This window comes from Oncorhynchus keta, chromosome 24 (genome assembly GCF_023373465.1).
Source record: "Oncorhynchus keta strain PuntledgeMale-10-30-2019 chromosome 24, Oket_V2, whole genome shotgun sequence".
Taxonomy (NCBI): domain Eukaryota; kingdom Metazoa; phylum Chordata; class Actinopteri; order Salmoniformes; family Salmonidae; genus Oncorhynchus; species Oncorhynchus keta.
In genome coordinates, this window is record NC_068444.1 from 35654910 (window position 1) to 35667603 (window position 12694).

Here is a 12694-nt window from a genome sequence, read left to right on the forward strand (position 1 = left end):
CTGTATGTATCAAAAGTAAAAGTATAAATCATTTAAAATTCCTTATATTAAGCAAACCAGAAGACACAATTTTCTTGTTTTTTATATTTACGGATAGCCAGGGGCACAGTTCAACACTCAGACATAATTTACAAACTAAGCATTTGTGTTTAATGAATCTGCCAGATCAGAAGCAGTAGGGATGACCAGGGATGTTCTCTTGATAAGTGCGTGAACTGGACAAATTTCCTGTCCTGCTTAGCATTCAAAATGTAACGAGTACTTTTGGGTGCCAGGGAAAATGTAAGGAGTAAAAAGTACATTATTTCTTTAGGAATGTAGTGGAGTTAAAGTAAAAGTTGTCAAAAATATTATTAGTAAAGTACAGATACCCCCAAAAACTACATAAGTAGGTTAGTATTTTAAAGTATTTTTACTTAATTACTTTATATCACTGTGTATAGGACATATTGTACCCACTGTGACTATTAAAACCTACACAAACCAGAAACCGTGGATAGGTGGCAGCATTCGCGCAAAACTGAAAGCACAAACCACCTCATTAATATGGCCGAATACAAACAGTGTAGTTATTCCCTCCGTAAGGCAACAGGCAAATCGTCAGTACTGAGACAAAGTGGAGTTGCAATTCAATGGCTCAGACACAAGACATACTGTATGTGGAAGGGTCTACAGTCAACCACGGACTACAAAGGGGAAACCAGCCATGTCACGGATACCGGCGTCTTGCTTCCAGACAAGCTAAACACCTTCTTTGCCTGCTTTGAGGATAACACAGTGCCACCTATGTGGCCGGCTACCAAGGACTGTGGGCTCTCCGTCTCTGTGGCCAACGTGAGTAAGATATTTAAGCGTGTTAACCATTGCAAGGCTGCCAGCCCAGACGGCATCCCTAGCTGCTTCCTCAGAGCATGCGCAGACCAGATGGCTGGAGTGTTTACTGACATATTCAATCTCTCCCTATTCCAGTCTGCTGTCCCCACTTGCTTCAAGATGTCCACCATTGTTCCTGTACCCAAGAAAGCAAAGGTAACTGAACTAAATGACTATCGCCCCGTAGCACTCACTTCTGTCATCATGAAGTGCTTTGAGAGGCTAGTTAAGGATCATATCAATACCTTACCTGACACCCTAGACCCATTTCACTGCACTGCACACTGCCCTATTCCATTTGAACAAGAGGAATACATATCATCAAGGACATAAACCACCCAAGCCCTGGCCTGTTCACCCCGCTGTCATCCAGAAGGCGAGGTCAGTACAGGTGCATCAAAGCTGGGACCGAGAGACTGAAAAACAGCTTTTATCTCAAGCCATCAGAGTGTTAAATAGCCATCACTAGCCGGCTTCCACCCAGTTACGCAACCCTGCACCTTAGAGGCTGCAGCCCTATCTATATACATAGACTTGGAATCACTGGCCACTTTAATAATGGAACACTAGTCAATTTAATAATGTTTACATACTGCTTTATTCATCTCATATGTATATACTGTATTCTATTCTACTGTATTTTAGTCAATGCCATTCCGACATTTTTATTTTTTAGATTTGTGTGTATTGTTGTGAATTATTAGATACTATTGCACAGGGGGTCCCTATTGTAAACTGGATCTCTTTCCTCCATTGGAAAAGCCTATAAGACTGTCCAACTTTAGCTACTCCAAGCTGTCCTACTTTAGCTAGCTACAGTGTGATTGGTGAAGTGGGACATCAACAACAAAAAATGGGCAACTTTATTATGCATTACATCACAATTTGGGACAGTGTATTATTTGACAGTTTTATAACCTTCACATCAAAAAAATCAAAAAAGCTATGTCACTGATCTGTGCTTTGCGTGGTGGGTGAACTTCCTGTTTAAGGCTTGCTCTGCCCTCTCTATGATGTAACACCTGTTATGTGATTTTGGTCATGTGGTTTCTCTGCAAGGGCTTAGTAACAATAGTTTAGATTTTCTCTCGTCAGACCAAGAAATAAACACCTCAAGATATATTTTTTTGTAGTTGTATAGCCATCTTTCTGTAAAGTTGTCAAGAAAGGAATATATACAGATGGGTCTATGAATGTACTTGATGTTGGCCCCAAATACGCCAAGCTCGGTTAGACAGGGCCTGAGTTTGAGTGGCGTCCGCACTCTCAGGAGGAAGTTGTGAACAGGCCGGGCTGAACCTTGTCCATCAGAACATAAACCAGCCATACTCAACTGGCGAACTGCAGTCCGGATCTGCAACCAGAACAGGGTCAATACCCCAATTTATTTAAAAATGTTACTTAGTCAGACTTTCAATATAATGCTGTTGAGAGTTGCAATAACAGAATGCACAAGGTGCCATTTCGAAATGTGGTAATGCATGGGCAGTTTGGTAGTGCATGGGCAGTGGTCATTTACTGACAGATGTGAAGGTTGGTAAATTAGGCTAACTAGCTATCTAAATCTTATTGTGGCCGGATTATGTGCCCATGGGGGCCCCAATGGATTTTGTTGAGTCACTCAGGTATTATACACACATAAGACATGACAAGATGTAGAGAATTTCAGGAGATTAGCTTTAAAATTACAAAAAGTTATCTCCACCTCATGGCAAAATGTGTAGAATTGCAAGAAATGATCTTAAAAACAGAAACATTTTCTTTCCACCAACAGCAGGGGTGTGAACAGTTTGGGGTTGAGCGGTGGGAGTTTGTTACTATGACGATAAATTACAATATCCATCCGGACCTTTTCCACCTAGGACCTTCTCCAATAGTAGTTGAGTAGACTAACGCCAGGGTAGTGGGTTCGATTCCCGGGACCACCCATACGTAGAATGTATGCACACATGACTGTAAGTCGCTTTGGATAAAAGCGTCAGCTAAATGGCATATATTATTATTATTATTATTATATAGGCCATCCTCTCAGTGCTCTGCTTCACACCCTCCACTAGTAACTGACAGATCTCAGCTACAAAGATGTTGTTGCCTACAGGAGAGAAATTCATCAGCAGACAGGCCAGAGCTTGACTGAGGGCACATTCAGGCAGAAACATTTATGTCCAGTCAGTGACCATCATTGGTAACCGACCTTTAAAGTGTGCACTTTGCAAAAACTATATGATGAAAGGTCATGCAGTTTTTTGATGAAGATGCCTTCAAGTCACTGCAGATGCTGCTCACCTACTTCTTTGTGTGGTTTTCCGGCAGACAAGACACTTTGTTGTACAGTTGAAGTCGGAAGTTTACATACACTTTAGCCAAATACATTTAAAATCAGTTTTTCACAAATCCTGACATTTAATCCTAGTAAAAATTCCCTGTCTTAGGTCAGTGAGGATCACCACTTTATTGTAAGAATGTGAAATGTCTGAATAATAGTAGAGAGTGATTTATTTCGGCTGGATTTATTTCAAGATGGATGTTCCGGTGGTCAGGTCTGTACAGCGTTGGTCGAACCCATCAGAATTCACGCTCCAAGACTGTTGATCACATGGACTGAAATATGTCCCATGTCACCTCTGGAGATGATATCAATGAAAACGCTGACTCAGTCACCTGATTCATTAAAAAATGCATAGATGACGTGGCACTGATAATGTCTTTAAAAACTGTTCCGGAATCAAAAACCGTGGATTGATAGCAGCCTTGTAGGAAAACTGAAAGAGCGAGATGCTGATTATAACCAGGGCAAAGTGACCGGGAACAATAGTTTGGTTAAACAGTATAAATACAACCTACGCAGATCGATCAAGATGGCGAAACACGTATAGGGACAAAGTGGACGAGCAATTTAGCAGGTTGGACACAAGGCGTATGTGGCTCCTAACGATCACGGATTACAAAAAGAAAGCCAGCCACATCGCGGTCACCAACGCCACCCTACTGGAGGAGCTAAGCACCTTTTTGTCACGATTCGAACACAATGACCCTGAGCTGGCGAGGAGAGCCCCCAATGACAACACGCACAGTCTCCACAGTGGACGTATGTAAGTCATTCAAACGTGTTAACTCTCGTAAGGCTGCCGGCCAAGACGGCATCCCTAGCCGTGCCCTCAGAGCATGTGCAGACGAGCTGGCTATTGTGTTCTTGGACTTTTTCAATCGCTCCCTAGCTCAGGCCACTATACCCACCTGCTTCAAGATGTCCATTATCATACCTGTGCCAAAGAAAGGGAAAGTAACTGAACTGAATGACTATCGACCAGTAGCACTCACTTCCGTCACCGTCATCATGAAGTGCTTCGAGAGGCTAGTCAAAGACCATATGACCTCCTCCCTCCCCGACACACTCAGGCCTTCCGCCCTGGCAGATCCACGGACGACGCAATCGCTATTGCACTTCCCTTACCTACCTGGACAAAAGGATTGCATATATGCAGATGCTGTTTATCGACTACAGCTCGGCCTTCAATACCATAGTTCCCTATAAGCTCATTACAAAGCTCACGGCCCTGGTTCTGAACTCCTCCCTTATGCAACTGGAAGTCCTGGACTTCCTGATGGGCGTCCCCCAGGTAGTGGAGATAGGCAACATTAACTCCTTGACACTGATTCTCAACACGGGTGCCCCACAATGGTGCATCCTCAGTCGCATCCTGTATTCCCTGTATACCCACGACTGCATAGCCTCACACAGTTCCAACTCCATCATCAGAGAAGCTGAAATGGGTGAACCACACGGACACCGTGGTGAAGAAGGCACAACTGTGACTCTTCAACTTCAGGAGGCTGAAGAAATTTGGCCTGTCTCTGAGGGCCCTCAGTGTCTACAGGAACACCATTGAGAGTATACTGCCAGGCTGCATCACAGCCTGGTACGGCAACTCCATTGCCGTGGACTGCAAGTGCTTCAGAGGGTGATACGTGTAGTCGAACGCACCATTGGGTGCACACTGCCTGCCCTACAGGACACCTACAACAACAGGTGCTGCAGGAAGCCCAAGATCTTCAGGGACCCCAGCCACCCATGCCATGCCCTGTTCTTCCCACCTCAATAATTCAGACGCGGGCAGTACAGGAGCTTCATGGACAAAACTGGTAGACTGGCCAATAGTTTCTACCCTCAGACCATCAGGCTGCCAAATAGCCACCACTAGTCAGCTACCTGCTCCCCACTCCCCCTATGTACATTTCCTCCCACACCCCCTCAGCGGTAGACCCTACATGCTGCTCCCCCATGGACATTTTCCCCCCACCTCCCCAAATTACTTTTACTCTGCCCCCACCCCAACGACATTCATCCCTATTGCAGTTGTTAGTATGTATATTGTGGATTTTTAAAAATTAGAATTGTAGTGTTTACTTCACTTGGTCCCCACACCCCCTCAATGGTCATGCTGCTCCCCCCTATGGTCATTCCCCAACACCCCCTAAGCAGTCTTTACTCTGCCTCCACCCCAATGGACATGTATGTATTCATCACTGCTAGTTATGATGTATACTGAACAAAAATATAAACATAATAACAATAACAATAATTTAAAAGATTTTGAGTTACAGTTTATATAAGGAAATCAGTCGATTGGAATAAATACTCGTACTAAATACTATACTAAATAATCGTGTCAAAGGAGAAATGCTCACTAACAGGAATGTAAACATATGTGCACAACATTTTAGATTGGCCAATAGAGAAATAAGATTTTTTGCATCTTTTATATCAGCTCATATATTTTTGTTCAGTATATGTAGTGCTATTTCTATTGTTGTTTTTTACCATCCTGTGCCTAAGATTTCCACACCTGCATCCCTGTATATGTGACTACTAAACACCCTGAATCTGAATCTCTGAACACTCAATGCCACCCCAGTTATTACTATTTTCAGTGGCTGTTTCGGAGAGCAAAGCAGAGCACAGCTCTCGTCACAAAACGTAGTACCCTCTCCATCTGTGCAGCAGACACACAAATCACCTTCTGGATACTTTGACAAAACTCAACTCCTTTACTCAGTCTGATACCACAAATGGATTGACCAAAAGGCATGGATCCACTTTATCCATGAATCGTACTCCCACTGGGCCAGAGTAATCTCAGGCATTTTCCTGATCATTGGGGTTAGGCTCAGAAGCGTTCACCTCACCTGCTGTACAGGTTCAATTTCCCGAGAGTTCACTATCCACTTCACTGGTCCTTCTGTAGCACAGTTGGTAGAGCATGGCGCTTGTAACGCCAGGGTAGTGGGTTCGATTCCCGGGACCACCCATACGTAGAATGTATGCACACATGACTGTAAGTTGCTTTGGATAAAAGCGTCTGCTAAATGGCATATATACTATCCGTTGACTGCTCAGGGTTTTTAGGACCGTAACATGTCTCCTGTATTTGACTAAAAGGAGAAAGTATTTGGCTTCCATTTCGCAGGCTTCAGTTTGGGTTTGAACCTGGCGCCTATCCTGCCTCGCATCATCTCACCCAATACTGCAAGTCACACTCTACCTGCTCATACTAACAAAACAGCTGTTAGAATTTTAAGTATATGCATGTCCCTTAAGGCCCTTGTGTAATTGTAATGTGATATTGTACCCCTAGCTCAATTGTCCATTGTTTGTAATCAATGTATGCTTGTGTTCCCTCATGTGCTTTATGTATTGATTTGTTGTTAATTTAAAAAAAAATTAAACTCCACCTGCTCATCTGTGCCATCACTTCCTTGTCACCTGAGTAGGCCTAACAAACATGTGACCAGTGACGTTCAACTCCATATGAGTGTTCCTACTGTACAAAACAAGTTACAACTTTCCAAGACAGACAGCAGATACATATTCAGTTCGGAAATAAGCAGGTCTAAAAAATATTTAACTATTTTTGTTTAGTAGATAAGGACAGCACCATGATGAAGTAGAATCAACCTCTGAGACCGAAACAATAAAATGTTAGATACGATTTTAGGGAGATTGATAACTGCAATATGAAACGTTACGTTCCATACACTGTTAAAGGTGTAATAAACCATAGATTTACATAATTCACAGCGTTAACTTAACCTCCCTGTTATTATTGAGCGCTCAGCTGACGCAGTGTCCGGATGTGGACGTGGCAGACAGCTACCTACGACAGTTCCGGTGCGTATGTCCGCTTGGAGAGAAACCAGAGAGGAAAGGATTAGCGAAACACCCCAGGACGGACATCGGCAATAGTTTTTGACGGCCACTGGCCTTCGGAACCGGTTGTGAGCAGGGACAACCGATCTCTTGGCTAACTCGTTATTTTATCCAGTTTTGAGGTGAGTGTCGAGTTGTATCTTGGTGAAGTATTTCAGTTCCTTTAAAGAAAACATATTAGAAATCGGTGGTAGCATAGCTAGCTAGGTAACTAGCTACCTAACGTCAGCAGGATACTGGCTGTACGCTCCATTATTTAGCTGATTCAGTTGCTGCGAGTGCTGATTCTTGTCATGAATCAACTCCGTGTATGTAGGCCCAAAGACGTCAACTGACATGAAGGTTAGCTACCTAGTGGTGTTTTACTCAAGGCCGTGTATAGAAGCTGATTGTTTCTCTGATCACAAAAATGAATATTGATTTAGCTACCGTAGCCCGGTGAAATGCGACATGGGTTAGCTAGCCAACTAGAACTAGCCTTAGTTACCCGCGCTAGTTAACGCAACTGCTTGTCTCTAGCTGGTAGTTAAACGTTAGTTCACGGGACAACAATCTAAAATACCTCCTGTCTTGTACATTGAAGTAGAACACACTTTAATGGGCTGTATAGATCAAGCAAATTAGCCGTTTGAACGATAACCAGTTGCTAAACAGACGTAGGCTATCCAATGAACTTTAGCTAGTCAGCCAGCCAGCCGTAGCTCAGCACGTTTGACAGTTTATTCCTTCAACAGGCCCGTTACGCTCTGTAGCTAACGCTAACTGTTAATAGCTACAGTACACAGATCCAACGGTATTGTATTTCTAGCCGTGGCACCTGTTACCTTGAATTATTTAAAGAGCTGTGTCGAATGAACCCGTGTTTGTCATCATATAATAATGCTACAGCCGAGGTGGCTAGTTAGCTAAGGTAACCAGTGCAGTGGCTAGTCCTTAATCATGACTCTCAGTGCCATTACACTACACAAGTCATTGGATGAAGGCTGCGGTACGAATTTGGAAGCTTAAGGACCTTATATTTTAATATTGACAAGAAAGAAGAAGGGTTCCCACACAGGTATATATTTCCATGTTACAGGATTGCTTAGGAAAGACAGAGTGGACTGCATGTGCTAATTAACGTTAGCTATCTGCTTCCTCCCCGAACACCTGTGTAAATGGCAGACTGTTGTCACCGAACAATACTGTCGGATGAAACTGTGTTTAAACGGTGTACACTAAGTGTGTAGTTTGCGTTTGTGAAATTATTTTTGATGTAATATGAAAGTATAGGGATTTATGTTTCTAGAACCACATCGCAATTGAGAATCGAACATGTAAGATCCTTGGACTAAGGAGTGACTTTAAGGCACCTTTAGTTCAATATTGGGCTAACCAGTGAGTGGCTAACCAGTGAGTGGCTAACCAGTGAGTGGCTCGCTAATAGATGCAAATTATGTTAGATGAGGCCAGCAAGTCAATGAGTTAACATCCAGGTCAGGTCTCGGCAGACTAAGTTAATGCCTTTAACCAGATTTTTAACCTCTTAGATGTAAAGTCCCCTGTTTAGGGGACCTGTGTGGTTCTGGTACCGGTTCCGACTGTCATTTTTGCTTAAATCAATCTGTGGACACCACAGCTTGCATTGAGTGATAGCCCTGGTTCCCACAGACACAGTAGTATATTTGTGTTGTGCCTGTGTGACGTGGGATGTGAAATATGAAAACACTGGGATGTCCCTCCTACCATTTAATTTGCTCTTCCGACTGTCCAACTCCTGGCTGAACCTTACATCACAGCCACTGACAAAGCACATGCCTGCAATCCTTACACCATAGCGCAGCAGTCAAGTGGTTTCATCACTATAGCACATTCCGAGATCAATTTGTAGCCAAGTCTAAGTCCAAAAGGCTCCTTAACAGCTTCTACCCCCAAGCCATAAGACTGCTGAACAATTAATCAAATGGTCACCCGGACTATTTACGTTGACCCCACCCCCTTTGTTTTTAAACTGCTGCTACTCACTGTTTATCATCTATGCACAGTCACTTTACTTAGTACTTAGATTATTTAGTACATATTTTCTTGACTCTGTTTTCTTAACTGTATTGCGTATAGTTTGTGGCTTTTATAATTTGCTTATGCTTTATTTAGAAAGCACATGTCATTTCAAGCCTTATTCAAACAGTTTTGTTGAATAGGAAATGCGTCATAAAATATTTCTTATTTTTATCACATTTCTACTGTTGTACTTGAGCTTGTGTCCTCCAAAAGTGGCTACACCCCAGCAATTCAAAACTATTTTAACCAGAAAGGGGAGATTAACTTTATTGGAGTATGCAGCATTACTAGTTATTCTTTATGGCCCTCTCATGAGAAATAATTTGCTACGTTTTGATTACATGTAACCACATTTGATGTTTTAAAGTTGCACTATGCAGAAATCGCTCCTCCATTTCCTGGTTTCAAAAATTCTACTAGTTCCTACTAGTTTCAGCTTATTTGACAAAACAAGCAGTCATAAACGGCTGTGAGATATTTTCCATAACCACAAATATTCTATTTTCAGCTGTTTGAAGCTGGTGGACGTCACCGAATGTAAAATACAAAGTTTAAGAACAGGAAGCATAAAAATAGCGCACATAGAACATATCTAACACTTAGACTAGTTTTCAATGAGAACGACAGATCTAGAACTCACATTTCTATGTGGATTTGGTTGGGTTTCCCAAAAACGAACATATTGCATCTTTTAAAAGAAAGATGTGTTGTTGGTGAGGTAGCTAAGTGAATGGGTGCTCAATAACTAGCTAACAGGCTGTTTGACAAGTGGGTGGTGTAGCTTGGCCTCTAGTGTCAGTGTACAGAGGACAGGACACTATTTTATCCATTATATGGCTGTCAGCTTGGTTATAGCCAGTCACATGATATTTGATTGAGCCTTGTGTGTCAACAAGGTCTGTCGATTGATCCTACTTGTGCTGTATAGCTAGGGTTACATTTTTGCTCACATAAAGAGAAATTAGGTTAGGTGTGTTTTAAAAAAAGGTGAATTGGGGAAAAACCTGACCTGTTTGCCAAAATCAGATTGCCCTGTCAGGCCGATGTAGGCGGGGCCAAGTGTGTACTAAGTATGGCTGGTCGATATGGCCTAAAAATCATATTTTCAACCTTACGGGCAATTTACGATATATATCTAAATTGTTTTCATGTTTTCTCTAAGCTTTGTGGTAGCAATTTTAAAGGTCAAACACATGGCTGTCTGTGTGTAAATGGGATGGTGGACAGATGCAGCAGAAGGAGCACAGGAGTTATGACCAAAAAGACATTAGAATATGCAAAACGAGAATGTTTTCTGGACACTGTGCAGGTTTGTGGCTGTGACTATTTAGCTAATGGTGCTGAGCAATTTTGTGCTTTTTGAGGTCTGTTTTGGTTCGATGATATATATTTTTTAAACATGTATTTTTTTAAAACATTAAATGTATTATGAAATAATGACACTAAAAGGATTTTAGAGCTTTTTAATGGAGATTCCAAAGCCCAAAATAGTGAATATTCAATTGGCGAAACAGAACACATTCCATTGTCTCTGTCTGGTCCACATTGGTTAGACATCAATTGAAAAATAGGAACTTACTATAAAATAATGAAATGTTTCAGTTGTGTATCTTATTGGTTTTTATTTGAATGTTTTGAATTCCTTTAAAGTTATCATCTCTGCTCAGGTAGTAGCCAGCCAGCCAGACAAACTGTTATCTCTGTGCTCCACATACTGTACTGTCTTGGGTCATCCTATTTAGCAAGGCTAGCCTGCCTTAGAATGCTGCAGAGCTGTCTCCCCAGTCATTTGACTAGTTCTTCAAAGTAGATAAGGCATCCTTTCACAAGCTCTCTCTATCCTTCTCATCATGCATTCTGCTCTCATGCGATCAGTTTAGATAAACACAGACCAACGTAGCAGGCATAAAAGTGTATCCCTCCAGTGATCTGTATAAAATGACGAGATGTTCATGTCTCCGCCCTAACAATAGGAGTTGTCCCAAAGGCGGGAAGGCAGGCGACAAGATTGGGTCCAAAAATAAGACCATAGAAAAGCATTGGGCTTATTTTGGACAGATTTTGCCCGAGAGTTAAACCTCTTGCATTGCTTCTTCCTCTCCGATCCCTCTCTGCCCGAGCCAGAAACAGGTGCAGTGGAGTATGGTCGTTGTAGTTAATTACCACATTTCTGCACTGAGCTAGGTTGAATATTTGCTTAATGAAAACAACGCCTTTCAGTGTCCCACTTAGTTCTTGACTTGATTTCTCTTGAGAATGATTCGATTTCTCTCTAAGAAATGGTGTTGGCTCACAAAAAACCTGACCTGAATGGAATTTAACTATTTGAACAGATGTTGGTCAATTAGTAGTTTAAATGTTTCATAAGTCTAGTGTCTTTCTCTCTACTGCAGTGATCTGACACATGATAGGATGCTCTCTAGGAATTTGCTCTCAGCTGTCCAGATCGTTCACATCAGCACTAATGGAGAGCGAGATGAGGACGCTATTGAGATGGAGCCCATGTCTTAAGTGTTGGCCCGGAGCCCTACAGTACTATACTGACTCCAGTACACAGGGGCTGGCCGGGTTGTGCTGAGTGGGCATATTTTCCCTCTAGGGGAACCTTTATGGATTCTACATCAACTTTTTTTTTCTCCCCACCTTGACTTTAAATTCTTCGGCTCAGATAGCCAGGGTTCACTTCCAACAACCGGGCACAAAGCAGGGCACGCCCTGGAACTTCAATACATCCACGCTGGCCCAGACTAGTATTGTTAGGGCAGTGAAGTCAAAGGTATAAATCAAACCCTGCTCGGGGTGCTAAATGCATGTTAACCTCTCCCAGCTCCAGGTATGAACTGAGAATGAATGTGAACCAGCAGACTCCCATGGCGTCTCCGTACGGACCGCCCCAGCCTGGCTATGGCCAGCCCAGCTACGCTCCCCTGGGAGGGGGCTACCCTGGCCCCTACGGACCCTACAACGGGCCCGCTACAGCCTACCAGCCTGGGGCTCCACCACAAGGTAAGTCTCTCTCTTTCCTTAACCCACCTCTTCTGTCTCGCAAGCTTATTGACTTGCTACAGAGTGTATTCAGCTTCTCTTTGTGGATCTGCATAAAGGCACAGTTCTTTATCAATTCTTTTTGATACATGTCTCTGTTTCTCTCCCTCCTCCCACGAGCTAGCTTACAGTCTGCAAGGTAAAACTGGTCTCTGTCCCTCTTTCTCTGAACCCATCGCAAAGTCCACCCCCTGCCTTTCCCACCATCTTTTTCTGGCAGCTCGTGTGTGTTTGGATGTGGTTGATTGTAGTGTGAATGCATCAACAACCATAGGGATTCTAGTTGCTCCTACTCCTGTTTGTGTGTGTGTGTGTGGAGACCTGCGTGAATAAGCATATTATGTGTGTATGTGTTCCTCCATTCCCCCTGGCTTTCTACATTCCTATTCTTGCCTCTGTACACTGTCTCTTTCCTTTCTTGTCTTTCAGGTTACACTCCCTATACCAGTTTTCCCTCTAAGGCTGTGGCAGCTAACCCTGTCTCTGACCTGTCCTCTCCTCTTGACTTAGGTAACTGCTCTCTCGCTC

General features: G+C 42.9%; 1 protein-coding gene across 5 annotated transcripts in view; it reads left to right on the forward strand.

Annotated features, from left to right (window-relative positions):
- Positions 1-6977: 6977 nt before the first annotated feature.
- LOC118357743 (protein transport protein Sec24C-like) overlaps positions 6978-12694 on the forward strand; it is a 34543-nt gene continuing 28826 nt past the window's right edge. The window contains exons 1-4 of one of the 5 annotated variants that reach the window (XM_052478223.1): positions 6978-7203; positions 11949-12127; positions 12291-12305; positions 12596-12676. In XM_052478223.1, the coding sequence (XP_052334183.1) occupies positions 11968-12127; positions 12291-12305; positions 12596-12676 (256 nt within the window). In that variant the 5' untranslated portion in view covers positions 6978-7203; positions 11949-11967. The remainder of the gene's footprint in view (positions 7204-11948; positions 12128-12290; positions 12306-12595; positions 12677-12694) is intronic. The other 4 variants (XM_052478225.1, XM_052478224.1, XM_052478226.1 and 1 more) reach the window with 4 other exon arrangements.